Genomic DNA, 17,719 nt, shown 5'->3' on the forward strand with positions numbered 1-17,719 from the left:
ATGACAGAAAAATTCTAAAAACACATCAAATTTATAGCAAGCATTTATAGTATTACTTTCTACAAGCAACATTTTTGCTAGATGCACAAAACTCACATGGAATAAATATGTTTTCTAGGGTCGGTTTAGAATCTGTTGAATTTATTTCTCTGTGCAGTGCAAGAATCCAGATTCAAACCATCCCAGATGGCTGTCTGATCTCTACTTAAACACAATGAGTGAAAGGAAATCTACCATGTCTCTTGAAATTTGTTTCATGTTGAATTGCCCTTATTGTTAGAAACATTTTGGTAAAGCTGAGTCAGAATCCGTAATGTCAGTGCATTATTCCTTATCTGGCATTCTGCAGTGATAAACAATAGATCTTGACTACCTTTCGGGTGTCATCTAGATATTAAGGAGTACTGTCACCTCTTCAGTCTTCTCTTTATTAATTTCTGTTGATTTTATTTTAAATTAAGTAAAGATAAATTATTTTAAGTAATTAAAAACTATTTATTTACTGGGTGTGACTTTTTTAAAAAGCAATTAAATGGATCAGGCAGTCACAAAGCTTTTTAATTCCTTCAAACATTTATTTATGAACTCTGACTTGGCTTTTGAATCTTGTTGAACAAGGTTTGATGTGGGTGTGTTAATTCAAATTCCACATCCCTGTGTACCTGCAGTAAAGTAATTTAGCCACTCCTACAATACTGTTCTGACCTTTTCCTCCCATTGAGACACAGCTTTTGCTTTGTACAGAGAAGCTTATCTGATTTCAGAGCAGCTTTTTCTACAACTTAAGGGAAAAATGATTAAATAGTATCTTAATTTAGTATGTTCTTGTCCTACTTCAGTGGAGAATTTTAAATATTGACAGGTGCTGCAGGATTTTTTTTATGGTCTGGCTGCGATACCGTAGTAGCCAATTAAGAAGATAATCTTTTGTGTTGATGAATGATTTCCTTGGTTTTCTTTTTATTTGATTTCATGAGAGAAAATGTCAATTCTGTCAGGTCTGCAAAGGGTTTTTTTTCCCAACTGAATGTTTACCTGGAACTTCCTGGTATTTTTGGATTCCTCATCTGAGTGTGAATTTATTGCTCTCTGCAACAGGCAGATAGTTATAATTGTCATTTCACCCAGAACAGTTAAAGCTATTTAATCAAGGGAAGTTGTTTCATGAAAAAGAACTGCAACAGATTACTAGGAAATGGATTCCTACCGTACATACTGGGCATCAAATATCTGTAGTAGTCTAAGGTCTGAAAAAAGTCAAGAAGAAAATAGTTTAGAAGTCGAATCTCGTGTGCCTTTACCTTATCCTTTTCCTTTTACTGACCAATTGGATGATAATAATTCTGTGGTTCTCAATACATCACTTTTTTATGTAAAGCACAAGAAAAATGGTCATAGATTAAGAATTGTTTCAAAAATTTCTTTGCCTACACCCCCTTATTCAGTAAGTATGACAAAACAGATTTTTTTTTCCTTTTCTTTTACATGATTACTGTAAATGTGTGTTATCTAACAATATTTTTCTGTCTGGTATAATCTTGCAGAAGTACTTAATCAGATTTCGTATAAATTGTTGATTTATATGTAAAGAATTCCTGATATAATGTTTTCCAGAAACCTACTAATTTTAGTGCTCGCTACTTTAAGTCTTTTATATAGGCTTCATGTAACCGAATTACAGCTGATTAAACTAATAATTAACTACCAGAATTAATTTTAAAGATTCAATATACAGAACATTTTGAATGAAATGGAACATTTCTGCAACACAGTATTATTATAGTTGACAATGGAAAATATATTAAAAAATGATGATCAGTGCATATTGACCATTTTTAACTGGTGAACGTAAATTTTAAATATTTATATTTACATATTATATAAATTTACATTCTTAGTATATAGTACCTTAAGCGTATTAGTACACTTCTTAGTAATAAGTTAAACTTTCATTTGATCTATTTGAATTGAAGAAAATAAGCTTAACATTGTTTAATGTGTACTTTAACATATGTTTTAATAATATAAATTAAACTAGAATAAATGGGTGCATCTACATAAATTGAGTTTTAAATTTGTAAATTATGAAAACTTAAATTGTTTTTAAATAAATTATATAAAAATGAGCCAGCCTTTAATTTTATTTCTAATAAACTTTGCTGATAGTGATGAGCTGAAACCTGTGACTAACTGTATATTGTAAGGGAAAAATGTAACTACTAGTTACTGGTTACTGATTTAATTTTAAGTACGGATCTTAGGAATTTGTTTCATGTCTTTAGATCCTGTCCTCATTGTTAACATGTAGTAGTATTAATTATTATTTAAATATTGATTGACAGTCACTATATTAATATTCTTAATATTCTTAATAATATTAATATTCTTAATGGATAAATTCACAGAGTTTATCCAAGGCATATAGTTTGTTAGTCACAAATGTTGAATGATATAGCTATTCATCATTAACTATACTTAGAAAAACATAGGTGTGTTCTGTTTTATTTCTGGAAAGTAAATAAATGAATGTTCTGTCATTTTGTAATTTGAGTAGCAGGGAAATGCCTGTAGTCTCACATTTTTGCTAGATTCATCTGCTGATCAGATGTAAAGAAAAGGACCACATTTTTATAATAATAAAATGTTATAATAACTGAGTTTAGAGAGGCAGAATTTTAGACATTTGCAGGAAGTGAACTTCGATGTGTGGTTTAAGAAATAAAGGTATTATATCGTTTCATGACATATCATTTTAAGTCTATTAATTAAATAGATCCAAGTTCAATACAGTGAGTGGAAAATATAGAATATGAATAATAATGATTCGAAGAAGCTTTAGATCCTGAAATACACGATTGAAAGATTTTTTTCATTAAGATTCACTAATCAAAGTTGTTAAATAATTGAGTGTTTTCAAATCTACATATAGCATTCTCTGATCAGTGAAAAAAGCACAAAATTATCAAAAAGGTGGCATTATTTGAGACATGAATAATTCAGGTCATACATTTAATAAAAATTATTATGGGTGGTACATGCTGAAATTTGTACTCAAGGTTTTCTTTTTAGTGTAAACTAGACAGGCTCAAGATCCGGTACTTCAACACGGATACAGACATATGGCAAAGTCATTCATTGTACAAATATTTGTTAATCTTGTTATTCATAATGTATGAGGGCAGTAAACTTCTCATTTCAAGTTAATTTCCCAAACTTGACATTGTTCTTATGTAGGACTTTTTAAAATGTACATTAAAAATTTCAACATTTAAATTATGTTTTAGCTTGAACATGCAAAAGCTACACAAACAGAATTGATGCAAGAATCCTTTAAATGGGAACATGAAGCTACTGAATTAACCAAATGTCAGGAAGAATTGCAAGAAAGGTTTGATGAAGAGGTCAGAACTAGAGAGCAGATAGCATTGGAACTTAGCAAAGCAGAGAGTAAGTAATTGATTTGTTTGTAATATAGTGCTTTAAATAATTATACATTGTTACTTCTCCCCAATCCAAAATTATAAAGCAGCTACTTTATAAATTATAAAGCAGCTACATTTTCAGGTAGTTATAGTTTATGCTTTTTTTTTTACAGTTGAAAATATATTACAAATGAGTAGAAAATTGATTAAATCACAAAGAAAAAAAAGCAACCATCATTCAAGAGAGAATGTATATAGAAATGATAATAGGATGATAGGTTATTTGAAAGAGGAAATAGAGGATGCCTATTCATAAGTTGTAATTTTTTTTAACATACTTTACTCTAATAAAAGTTCTAGATTCCTTAGATTAGCATATTTATTTATTTAAATGTTTATTACTGACCATCTCACAAAATGTGACCCTGGATGATTAATACCGATTGAAAACAAATTAAGATGAGTAAATAATAAGAAATGCACAAAACACAATATACTATGGCACAAAACTTAATATATTATGGCAAAATACACAATATCCTATGGCACAAAGACCAAAAATACAAACTCTTAAATTGTATTCCAGCTCTTAAACCAGTTTTCCAAATAAGTTCATCCAATATGCTATCTCAATGATCAGGGAAAAACTGAATTTATAAAGCCTTACAAAGATCAGCAGGGTAAATCTAACTGAATCTTGGAAACGATATGCTGTTTCAAAAGACTTCCCGGCTTCCATTGTTTGGCATTGTTGCATGGAAGAGATCTGAAACATGCTTACTCTGTTGAACCTCATACGATAAGCTATCATAATAGAATATCTCCCAAATAATCTGATGTTGCACCATGAACCACTTGATAGAAAATAACCACCTTCAGTTGCAGCCAGAAACCTATAGGAAGTCAGTGCATCTAACAAAAAAGTGTTATATGAGTGTACTATGGTAATACCCATAAAAACCCACACTGCCAAATTCTGGGTCCATTGTAATTCCCAGATAATTGTCAAGACCAGCCCAGTTTAAGTTATTGGACTCAGACTTATTTTCTTTAACTATTTTTCAAACAATATTTAAATATACGCAGACAAATATTGTTTATGTTTTCAAATACAACTTCATTTCTTAGCTAACTCTGAAATGTCCATAATCCCAGTTTTCTGAACGCGTCAATATTTTTAAAAATTTGAATGACAAATGATTAGTGCCTTGAATGGGGATATAGTAATTTATAAGGATGATCTCCATAGATTCACCTTTTAAAACAACATGTGTTATTATTCACTAGATTCAGATTACTATATTACATTGGTTTTCATAATATAAATTGAAATATACAATATTTTCATAGTTGAGTTTATATAGTTTATTCCTTATCATCTTGATATTTGTATAATTTCTCCCCCCCCCCCCCAAAGCATTTTCTTGTATTGGCATTTGCAGTTGAGTTCCTGTTACTGTTACTCTGCCAACCTAGCAGTTTCGAAAGCACGTAAAAATGCAAGTAGAAAAAATAGGGACCACTTTTTTGGGAAGGTAACAGCGTTCCATGCGCCTTTGGTGTTGAGTCATGCCGGCCACATGACCACAGAGACGTCTTCGGACAGCGCTGGCTCTTCGGCTTTGAAACGGAGATGAGCACCGCCCCCTAGAGTCGGCAACGACTAGTACATATGTGCAAGGGAAACCTTTATTAGTATATAAAGATGAGGGATGTGATGGCTCAGCAGTTCAGGGTTGCTGGGTGGAAAGCTAACGGCCTGTTAGTTAACAGCTAACAGCCTGTTAGTTAACAGCTAACAGCCTGAGACCCAAGTGCTGTGCAGTGGAATAAGCTCCTGTTACTTGCCCTCCTGCCCAGCTAGCAGTTCAAAAGCATACAGTTTGAATAGATAAATAGGTACCACTTTGGTGCGAAAGTAAAAGTGTACCACGTGCCTTTGGCCTATAGTCATGCTGGCCACACAACCATGGAAATGTCCTTTGATAATTCTGCCTCCCTCAGCTAAGAAACAGAGATGAGTACTGCCACCTAGTCAGACACAACTGGACAAGGGGAAACCTTTATCTTTATATAAAGACAAATATTTTTTAAATTAATTTTTTAAAAATAGTAATTCCAAATAGTAAAGAAAATCTTGATTTAAGGGAGGGGGTGTTGAGAGCAGGATTGTATGTTAACCCCAAATTTCTGTTAAATGGAAAAGTCTCTGCCTTTTTTCTTTATTTTTCAGAAACAAAATGCAGACATTTAAGAAGACTCTTCTCTAAAATATAGCATTCTTTGGTGCCAGCCCTAGGGATTATTGAAGGTCCCTTTTTTCTAGTTCCCATCAATAAAGAACTGTTTATCACATAGGAACTAGAATGAGTTCTATTTCAGTGCTATCTTATTCCAATAAGTATTCATTGGCCCACCTATTGTCTGATATCCCCAGTTCTTTTTATCCATCTTCATTACTATAACTGTTGCCACTATAGCATATGCCCTACTTATCTATCCGTCTTTTTAGAAGGAACCCAGCCTTAATCCTACTAGCCTATCCAATCTTCTTAGCCTCTTGTTACCTTTATCCAGGACTCAAAAATGAAGCATGCACAGCGGTGGTAGATTTCAAATTTTTTTACTACTGGTGGATGTGGGTGTGGCTTGGTGGGTATGGCATGGCTTTGTGGGCGTGGCAGGGGAAGGATACTGCAAAATCTTCATTCCTACCCCACTCCAGGGGAAGGATACTGTAAAACTTCCATTCCCTCCCCAATCTAGGGGAAGGTTACTGCAAAATCCCCATTTCCTCATGATCAGCTGGGAATTGGTAGGCAGAGAATAGGGGCCAGTCAGAATTTTTACTACCGGTTCTCTGAACTACTCAAAATTTCCACTACCGGTTCTCCAGAACTGGTCAGAACCTGCTGAAACCCACCTCTGATGCACAGGAGCATATCCATTTTTAGAGGATATATTAAAGACAATCCAGACTGCTTCCCTAAATAAGGGATAAATCTGCTTTTTCAAAGTGCTGTCTGAATAAAATGTTTGTCTATTGTATCTAAATTCTATTAAGTCTAGATTTCTAAAACTGAGAATTTACTTATAGCATTTCCCAGTACTTTTCCAGAACCAGTCCCTGTTAAAAAAAACACCTACTTCTTAGAAAATATATAAACAATTTGCCCTTCTCGCTTCTGATCACAACTCTGCTGCGTTCTTACCAGGGCTCTAGATAAAAGGGAAGGAGAAAAACCTTCTTATAACGTCTCTACTCTGTCCAATAATGAAAAGAATAGTCCCTGCATTCAAAAATTGGGACACCCAAATTTGTTGTGTTTCTTGTATGTAAATTATTTAAAATAAGCAGTAATAGGATTGTATTAAAACTAGTACATGGTTATAGCCCCACACTTAACTTTGAAAAATCTTTGTAAAGACCTCTCTGGAATTGCATCTGCATTTTATCTGAAGACGAACATTTTCTAGCAATTACCAGGTAGCAGATAAATACGCTTTTCAGCATTTAAAAAACATCTGTCCTGAATAAAATTTTAAAATTCTTTTCACAATCTGTTCTTAAAATACATTCATAGCCATATTAACCTAAACATCATGGTAAAATATAGGTACTCTTCTGATATATATTCTTATTGCAAAGTATCCCCCAAAAACTTTGATCTTCCTTCTGTGTATGGCCTTCAGAAACTGAGAATGCTCCAACACTGGAAGTTTTTAAGAAGAGATGGGACAATCATTTGTTTGAAATGGTATAGGTTTCCTGCCTAAGCAGCGGGCAGGTTTCAGGTGTGTTATCCGTTACTAGTGTGTTATCCGTTACTAGTGACGATAGAAACTAGTTACTAGTTTCTAAAGTATATAGATATTTTACTACATAATACACTGGGGAATTTTACCATATTAATTATGGGGCATTTGTTGCAAATGCCCATAAAGATGCACACCCATTCTGTAATTTAGTTCTTGGTGGATCTTTTTGGTGAAAAACCAAGTTTACTTATAAACAATTCTTGATACTAATAAAACCTCCTAAGAAAGAGTTTAATACTGAAGTGTTTATTCAACTGTGAAATAATAATTTTAACATGTGAAGACTTGTTGAAATACTGCCTGATATTACTGTATATACGTAATCTGGGAATTTATAATCAGTAAGTGCTGTGCTGGGAGCATTAAGTAGTAGATGTTTCAACATAATTTAATACTAATAATATTGAAGTGTGCAAGGGAACATATAATTGTTTAATCATTCATCCACAACTTAATAGATTTAATATAAACATACTAATATTTATTATTGCTTTTTGAAATATTGCCTAGCTGGTAATCAGATTATGTTTGCAATAAATAATAGTTTGAAATGCAGTCATTTTACTACAAATGTGCATGTGTCACTTCTCACAAAATTATTGGCTTTTTAAGATTTTGAACTATTAAAAAATTAAATTGAACAATAAACCCTACTTAGATTTTATTAATGGGTACTGATCATTATTTCCAAGACATTTTTATAGAAATGAACAGTTCATATGTTAAAATATTAGCTTAAAGAAAAAAGTTCTGAACTGAATGGTTAGGCTTGTTTAGTTGTTATATATCTATGAATGTTCTTAGTCAGGATATATAAGTTTTATGAGTTACATATTTAATGTAAAAAGTAAAATACAGGGGTAACAAAAATCATACTGTAACTTTCGTTGTTGTTGTTAGTTGCAAAGTCCTGTCCGACCCATCGCAACCTCATGGATAACGTTCCTCCAGGCCTTTCTATCCTCTGCCATCCTCTGGAGTCCATTTAAACTCACACCGACTGCTTCAGTGACTCCATCCAGCCACCTCATTCTCTGTCGTCCCCTTCTTCCTTTCCCTCAATCTTTCCCAGCATTAGGCTCTTCTCCAGTGAGTCCTTCTTTCTCATTAGGTGGCCAGAGTATTTCAGTTTCATCTTCAGGATCTGGCCTTCTAAAGAGCAGTCAGGGTTGATCTCTTCTAGGACTGACTTGTTTGTTCACCTTGCAATCGAAGGGACTCGTAGGAGTCTTCTCCAGCACCAGAGTTCAAAGGCCTCAATTCTTTGGCACTCAGCCTTTCTTATGGTCCAATTTTCACAGCCATACATTGCAACTGGGAAAACCATAGCCTTGACTATACACACTTTTGTTGGCAGGGTGATATCTCTGCTTTTTAGTACGCTGTCTAGGTTTACCATAGCTTTCCTCCCCAGGAGCAAGCGTCTTTTAATTTCTTGGCTGCAGTCCCCATCTGTGGTGATCTTGGAACCCAGAAAAATAAAATCTGTCACTACCGCCATTTCTTCCCCATCTATCTGCCAGGAATTGAGAGGGCTGGATGCCATGATCTTAGTTTTCTTAATGTTGATTTTCAAGCCAACTTTTGCACTCTCCTCATTCACCCGCATTAAGAGGCTCTTTAGTTCCTCTTCGCTTTCTGCCATTAGAGTGGTATCATCTGCATATCTGAGGTTGTTGATATTTCTCCCGGCAATCTTAATTCCAACTTTTGATTCATCCAGCCCCACCTTTCTCATGATGTGCTCTGCATATAAGTTAAATAGGCAGGGCGATAATATACAGCCTTGCTGGACTCCTTTCCCAATTTTGAACCAATCAGTGGTTCTGTGTCCAGTTCTCACTGTTGCTTCTTGACCCGCATACAAGTTTCTCAAGAGAGAAATAAGATGAACTGGTATGCCCATCTCTTTAAGGATTTGCCACAGTTTGTTGTGATCCACACAATCAGGGTTTAGCATAGTCAATGAAGCAGAAGTAGATATTTTTCTGGAACTCCCTAGCTTTCTCAATGATCCAGCGTATGTTGGCAATTTGATCTCTAGTTCCTCTGCCTCTTCAAAATCCTGCCTGTACTTCTGGTAGTTCTCGATCCACATACTGCTGGCTTGTAGGATTTTAAGCATAACTTTACTAGCATGTGAAATGAGTGCAATGATGCAATAGTTTGAACATTCTTTGGCATTGCCTTTCTTTGAAATTGGAATGTAAACTGACCTTTTCCAATCCTGTGGCCACTGCTGAGTTTTTCAAATTTGCTGACAAATTGAATGTAGCACTTTTACTGCATCGTCTTTTAAGATTTTGAATAGCTCAGCTGGAATACTGTCTCCTCCACTAGCTTTGTTATTGTTCAGACTTCCTAAGGCCCATTTGACTTCACATTCCAGAATGTCTGGCTCAGGGTCAGTGACAACCCCATCGTGGTTATCAGGGATGTTATGCTCATTCTTGTATAGTTCTTTTGTGTAATTTTGTCACCTCTTCTTAATCTCTTCTGCCTCTGTTAGGTCCCTGCCACTTTGGTCCTTTATCATGCCCATCTTTGCATGAAACGTTCCCTTCATATTTCCAATTTTCTTGAAGAGATCTCTGGTCCTATTCTATTGTTTTCTTTTATTTCTTTGCACTGTTCATTTAAGAATGTATTCTTATCTCTTCTAGCTATTCTCTGGAATTCTGCATTCAACTGGGTGTATCTTTCTCTTTCTCCTTTACCTTTCTCTTCCTTTCTTTCCTCAGCTATTTGCAAAGCTTCCTCAGACAGCCATTTTGCTTTCTTGCCTTTCTTCTTGTTTGGAATGGTTTTAGTTGCTACCTCTTGTACAATGTTGTGAACCTCCGTCCATAGTTCTTCAGGGACTCTGTCTATCAGACCTAATTCCTTAAATCTATTTGTCGCTTCTACTGTATATTCATCAGGGATATGATTTAGTTCATACCCAAGTGGCCTGGTGCTTTTCCCTACTTTCTTCAGTTTAAGCCTAAATTTTGCAAGGAAAAGCTCATTATCTGAGCCATAGTCAACTCCTGGTCTTGTTTTTACTGACTGTATAGAACTTCTCCATCGTTGGTTGCAGAGCATGTAGTCAATCTGATTTCTGTGTTGACCATCTAGTGATGTCCGTGTGTAGAGTCGTTTCTTGGGTTGTTGGAAAAGAGTTTTTGCCATCGTATTATCTTGACAGAATTCGATCAGCCTGTGCCCTGCTTCATTTTGTACTCCAAGGCCAAACTTGCCTGTTATTCCGGTTATCTTTTGCCTTCTTACTTTAGCATTCCAATCCCCCATGATGATAAGGACATCATTTTTTGATGTTAATTCTATAAGGTGCTGTAGGGCTTCATAGAACTGGTCAATTTCATCCTCTTCAGCACCAGTGGTTGGGGCATAGACTTGGACTACTGTGATATTGAATGGTTTGCCTTGGATTCAAACTGAGATTATTCTGTCATTTTGGGGACTGTATCCTAATATTACTTTTCCTACTCTTTTATTGATTATGAAGGCTACTCCATTTCTTCTGAGGGATTCTTGCCCACAGTAGTATACCTGATGGTCAACCTGTCCATTTTAGTTCACTGATTCTTAAGATATCGATATTCAGTCTTGTCATCCCTTGTTTGACCACGTCCAGTTTACCTTGATTCATGGATCTTACATTCCAGGTTCCTATGGAGAAAAAAATCTTTACAGCATTGGACATTCCTTTCACCACCAGATGTATCCACAGCTGAGCGTCCTTTTGGCTTTGGCCCAGTCGCTTCATTCTTTCTGGCACTACTAGCACTAGCCCTCCGCTCTTCCCCAGTAGCATATTGGACACCTTCCGACTTGAGGGGTTCATCTTCTGGCACCATATCTTTTTTCCTTTTTGTACTGTCCATGGGGTTTTCATGGCAAAGATACTGGAGTGGGTTGCCATTTCCTTCTCCAGTGGATCACATTTTGTCAGAACTCTCTGCTATGACCTGTCTGTCTTGGATTGTCCCTGCATGGCATAGCTCATAGCTTCATTGAGCTACGCAAGCCCCTTTGCCACAACAAGGCAGTAATTCATGAAGAGGACTTTATAACTTTATAATTGTGACTTTATAACTTTATAATTGTAAACATTTTTCAGCTATGGAAAAAAATGTTTGTGTTGTCTATACACATATACACACATCTTTTATATCAGTTCATCTTTCCAATTAAATATTTTCTATCATAATCATTTAACACTATAATCTTATACAATTTGCAGTCATCTGAAAATTCTAAATGTATAGATCTAACCATATTGTATCATATAATATATGTATTGAAGGAACAGCTTATTCGTAAACAAGGAAAAATACACATTAGACTGTACATATACTGAAAAATAATAGTAACCAGGCTTATCTGGAATTCTATCAACTTTAGACTATTGCTTTAGTAAAGTTTCATTATAACAGTGTTTTAACAATGGAGACTAAATACAGAATACATAGTAGAATACAGAACACAGAATAATTGAAAGGGACCTTGGAGATCTTCTAATCCAGCCCGCTGCTCAGGCAGGAAACCTATACCATTTCAGACAAATGATTGTCCAATCTCTTCTTAAAAACTTCCAGTGTTGGAGCATTCTCAATTTCTAAAGGCAAGTTGTTCGAATGATAAATTGTTCTGTCAGGAAATTTCTCCTCCATTCTAGGTTTCCTCTCTCCTTGATTCATTTTTATCCATTGCTGCTTCTCCTGCCTTCAGATGCTTTGGAGAATAGATTGACTCATTCTTCTTTGTGGCAGTCCCTTAAATATTGGAACATTGCTATCATGTTACTGCTAGCCCTTCTTTTCATTAAACTAGACATATCCAATTCGAGCAACTGTTCTTTATATGTTTTAGTGTATTATCATATTCATATACTGACACTCATCTCCATAAAAATTCTATTTTTTTTTTTTAAAAAATGAATGTTTCAATTTTGAATATAGAATTAATATTACAGTATAATATTTTCATTTTTATTACTTGGACAGAATAAATTTTTTTGGTATAAAATTACATATTGCTATGACCATGCTAGTCATAGTTTTTTCAGAAGATTTTCGAATATTTTACTCAAAAATTACAATGCTTGATTTGGGTATCTCTCTTTTTCCATAGATCTTATTGATGGTTATGCAGATGAAAAATCACTTATGGAAAAACAAATGCAGGAAAAGACAGAGGTAATAGAGCATCTTGAACAAGAGCTACTTCGTACAGGTAACAAATTACAGGAACTAGAGGCTGAGAGACAGCACCTTCAAGAAGAGAAAGAATTGCTCTTCAGACAAAAAGATGCTATGAAAGCTGATGCAGGACCCATAGAAAAACGTATGTATCTTTTAGAATCTTCCAAATACGTATATTATTATTTAATATCTACCGTGTTTTCCTGAAAATATAACCTACCCCCAAAATAAGCCCTAGCCTGATCTTTTGGGGCTGGGCCTAATATAAGCCCTATCCCAAATATAAGCCCTGGTGAAGGGGTGGGCGTGGTCAGCATAGGAGGCAGCCGTTTCCTTCTCTGGTCACCTCATGAAGGCTCGGCCCCTTAATTGAGGTTCATGGATCAGCTGAGTCAGTGAGGGCCAAGCAACTTAGCCCAGATCTCCAGAGCATCTCCCCAATCACCGGCCTGCCAGGGCCCCATTGCCAGTAGTCACACTGCCCTGCATGAGCTCCATGGCGGCCCTGCAGCAGGATGGAATGGGAGGTCACTGCCTTCTCCTTTGCATCCTGTGCTCTCTCTCTCTCTCTACTGAATGTTGACCATGTGACACCCTGGCAATGCTGCCATGAGCACCTGAGTGAAAAGCGGTCATATGTCACTTTTATTTCAGTGGGATGTTTGGAAAGAGAAAGTTGCAAATATCCCAGCCAAGAGCACAAAGACCAAAACCTCCCGCAACAAGGGAACTTTTTTGCAAAGAAAAGGCAGCTTTTCTTTGCTGTGCTGGGCCACGTGGGTTGGGACAAAATAAACACTGTTAAAAAAAACTGTAGATGGCTTGTGCGAATGTTAATTCAGGCAGCGCGTGGGATGGGTCGCGGCCTCCCACTCTTTGCAGCCGCAAAAGAAGCGGCCTGATGGGCTAGGTTGTTGGAGTAGCCATCGCGAGGCTGTTTCAGGTGGATGGCAGGTGCGAACGTTAGTAAGAGCATGTGGGGTGCGTGGGGCATGTTCCCCCCTTTCCCTCCCCAGCCTCACCTTGTGTTTTCTGCACGGCAAGCAATGAGGAAGTCAAGTGATGCCCTTTCCCCCCTCCCTCCGGCTTCCCGGGTTAATCACAAGGTATTGTTATACATAAACCAAACATAGAGTAAAATTTTCCCTTCTAATCCAATTAACCTCATCCAAATCTTTTCATCTCCCAACCCCCTCCCCATTATATAAAATAATACTTCCTAATTATTCAAAGGCAATCTGATATTTCTTAATCTGATATCTGTTTTATAGATAATCAATCCATTTTTTCCATTCAATTAAATATCTTTCCTGCGTATTGTCTTTTAAAAAAGCTGAGATTTTAGCCATCTCAGCCAAATTAATGACTTTCAGTATCCATTCTTCTATTGTAGGTACCTCTTCTTTTCTTCCAGTATTGTCCAATCAACAGTCTTGCTGCTGTTATTAATTCAGAATCAATTTAGTCTCAATCCCTGTACAATCCGTTATAATTCCCAAAAGGAAAAATTGCGGCAGGAACTTTATCTTCTTCTTCAGTACATTTTGAATAATCCACCAAATTCTTATCCAAAAGGCCTTAATTTTCTTGCAAGTCCACCAAATATGAAAATATGTAGCGTCATCACAATCACACCTCCAACATTTCGCTTGGATATTAGGATACATACATGATAATTTTTTGGGATCTAAGTGCCATCTATAAAACATCTTATAAAAATTTTCCCTTAAATTCTGTGCTTGTGTAAACTTAACATTTCTAACCCAGATTTTCTCCCATGTTTCCAACATTATTGGTTCCTGAATATTCTGTGCCCATTTTATCATACAGTCCTTTACCAAATCCTTTTCCGAATCTATTTCAAGCAACACATTATACAATCTCTTTATATGCTTCTGGGTCTGATTTCTAATTTGCTTTATTAAATTTTCCTCCCTTTGCATTATACCAATTTTTTGATCTTCTTTCCATCTAGCACTTATTTGCCCATATTGAAACCAAGTATAATTCCTCCCTGGAAGTGGCTGCTTCACAGGTGCCACTGTGATAGTGGGATGGCCTGCTGGGACCCTTTGGGAAGCTGGCGCAAGGGGCCACTCACCCTCTCCACCTCATACCAGTACATGGGGGAGAGAAATAAGACCCTCCCAAACAGAAGCCGTAGCCATTTTTTTCAGGGGTGAAAAGAAAATAAGACCTGGTCTTATTTTCAGGCAAACACGGTAATAGACTTTACAGATGTGTACTGGGTGATCCTAATCCTTTTGATTTAGCATTTCAAAATATTTCCAGGATATAAAGCCAAAGAGATTCAGGGAGTGACATGGGGAGGAATTCCCCAGATCCAGGCATTTTTAGGCAGCATTTATTGGGAACAAAGAGTCATTCACTCAATTTTGCATCTGTTTTATAATTTGTAGGTTGCTTTGATAGATGGAAGGGCATTAATAACATACTCATTTTATGTTTAGAAAGATTTAGTGCAGTTCTTTAATATAATTGCTTTTATCAGCAGAACTGAGAAAGGAACTATTCTTCTCCCTTTTTACCTTTTAAAATTGAACTGGAGCATCAAGCACATTTAAAAATGACACTCATTTATTCATAATGTTAACAGGGTCTCATCCAATTTAATGGCACATAACTCATTAAATAGATGCATGGATAGAACTGATTTTTAAAAATGTATATTCTGTTGAAAGATCTTTCAAAATGAATTATGGATATGCAAAGCATTATTTTCATGGAATATTCTCTGCATAGATTAGGCACTATTGGGTAGTCTATTCCTGAAGTGCAGCACACATACTTTGTTCAAAACACACATGTTGTGGAAAAACCTTTTGAGGGGAGAGGTGTTAAGCATGGGGGAGAAGGAAGACTGCCAGCAGACCTGGTTTCAGAGAGAGAGAGGATGGTGGTCATGTTGTGCAGAATGGCAAAAGATAAAATGAGTATGTTAAGTATGTACAGATTAGCAGTGATGAGGATGGAAGGCATAAAGGACTGAAGAGGTATAATAGATACATTGGATAGATACAGAGCAAAAGAGAAGATAAGAAAAAATGGCAGGAAGGTATGGCACTTTTTAATTCAACAATATAATAAATTAATAATGTATAATAAAAGTATTATGTGAGTAGCTGTTTGTAACATTTTAGAGAAAAATAAGTGGAAACTTGGGAAAAATATCTAACAGTTATGTTTAATAAATCTATGTCACTTTTTAAAAATTCACTGGGCATTTTACTGAACTCTATATTCTGTCTTCAGCTTCATTTTTCTCATATAATATTTCATCTTGAGAAAGCTATAGACAGCATGTGAATTACTTTGCTTCTTGTTTTTTTTTTTTCTGTTCTCCTAGGCCTAGTACATGCTGCAGTCAATGCAGCTTCCCAAACAGGTGTGTTTGTATATTGCATGGCAAATCTTTCATTGGGTGGAAGATTTAACAGCTACTGACACTTGTTAATCATGGTCTCTCTTTGGGCTTTCAGCTTATTGACATTAACTTTATTGGCCTGCTGCTTTGATACTGTGTTTCATGTTCATATTTTTATTTTGAATAACAACTGCTCACAATTATATAGTATGCTATATTAATATTTTAAAAATGCAGATTACTGCAATAACCATCATTTTAATCAGCTAATAATTTCTGCATTCGTATAATAAAATGAAAATAGAGGTCTTTGTCAAATAAAACTCTTGTCTTCGTGTCTGATATTTGAGGAAGCAAGTATGATGTAAAATGATGGGTACAAAAATCTACACAATAAGATGCAAACAAACCCCACCAAAAGACCATTATCTGGTGATGTTTTTTTATTCATTTGGCAAAGACTTAAATCCAAAATTTATTATTTATTTATTATTTATTATTTATTATCAATCAAGAAATGATTTTGATTACAGCATGTATACCAATTAAATGACTGAAACATAACATAAATAAATTATATTCCCATTATTTCTGATTATATATATAACATTAAGCAATGTATGCCCCTTTGATGTTACCTCAGTAAATTGGGAATTGTCTTGGCCTGTGAAGTTTCATATGCTGTTCAGTAGCATCTGAAGCTTCATATCATGTATTTTTTTAAAAAAAAAAATCACAGGATGCTTCTTGCCACTATTAGTGCAATTCCCAAGAGATTGTTGGGATATGAGAATTACCTACAGTATATATTGGATAGAAGTAATATAACACCCAAAATCATATTAAAATCCCAGTGTTACTGAAGAAGTATGGAATGTATATCTGCACCCATAGCTCCCTTACCATAAGTTCTTCAGTTCTTTCCATTTGTCTTTTAGAAGTTTCTTTAAAAACCTTTTAAGTTTAACTGATTGAAGCAAACTGATTGAAAATTCCAGGTGAAGGTAAGAAATATCTAGGGTGGGGGGTGGGTTTCTTCCTATAACTCACCAGGTGAAGGTCTAAATTATTTTACATCAAAATGTTGTATGTGTCATTTGTGGGAATATTTATGTTTCAGTTGGAACAGCCCTACAGGATGAGAAGACAGTTGGGTTTTAATGCCATTGTACATTTTCTGCAATATTAATGAAAATAAATGTAGAATAATTCTATCAGGAAAGTTAAACCATGCAGACATTATTATTAATTCTGTTTATTGAGAATATCACATAATTTTGGTGAAACCCAAAGTTATTTTCATCCTTTATTATGCTGTAGCGTAATCTTGGGAGTGAGTTTATTTTATAGAACAATATTAACTATCCACACATAAAAAGTTATGCTTTATTAAACAGAGTTGCTGGCGGAGACAGAAAAGTTAATGAAAGAAAAAATAGAAGTGCAGCGGCAAGCTGAAAAAGAATACAATTACCTTCAAAAGCAGGTGAAGGCTCTGGAAACTGATATAGAGGAGCAGGTCAACCAGTTTTTGGAGCTAGAGCAAGAAAAAAACGCAGAGCTAATGGATCTAAGGCAGCAAAACCAAGCTCTAGAGAAACAGCTTGAGAAAACAAAAAAATTTCTAGACGTAAGTAAAATGATGAGCTCAAACCACGCATCATTTACAACAGAATTAAAACAGAGAATTCAACAAAAACCCAATTAGCACAATGCATTAAAATGTTTATGTCATACACAGTTTATACTTTAAAAAAGAGCATAGTAAACCTGTTTTTTTGTAAAATAAATAAATAAGATGGCTATGTTTTCCTATTTAAAATACGCTAAATTTAATATATACAAGATTATCATTGTAAACCCTGTCCCTGTGAACAATGGTTTTA

The 17,719-nt window shown here is 35.3% G+C and overlaps 1 protein-coding gene across 15 annotated transcripts in view; it reads left to right on the forward strand.

Moving 5' to 3' along the window:
- Positions 1-17,719, forward strand: part of AKAP9 (A-kinase anchoring protein 9) — a 115,975-nt gene that overhangs the window by 64,159 nt on the left and 34,097 nt on the right. For 13 of the 15 annotated variants that reach the window (XM_058179576.1, XM_058179587.1, XM_058179580.1 and 10 more), the window contains 4 exons: positions 3,285-3,447; positions 12,378-12,590; positions 15,816-15,854; positions 17,231-17,463. In XM_058179576.1, the coding sequence (XP_058035559.1) occupies positions 3,285-3,447; positions 12,378-12,590; positions 15,816-15,854; positions 17,231-17,463 (648 nt within the window). The remainder of the gene's footprint in view (positions 1-3,284; positions 3,448-12,377; positions 12,591-15,815; positions 15,855-17,230; positions 17,464-17,719) is intronic. The other 2 variants (XM_058179578.1, XM_058179586.1) reach the window with 1 other exon arrangement.

The sequence above is a fragment of the Ahaetulla prasina genome, chromosome 4, assembly GCF_028640845.1.
Source record: "Ahaetulla prasina isolate Xishuangbanna chromosome 4, ASM2864084v1, whole genome shotgun sequence".
NCBI classification, from domain to species: Eukaryota; Metazoa; Chordata; class Lepidosauria; order Squamata; family Colubridae; genus Ahaetulla; species Ahaetulla prasina.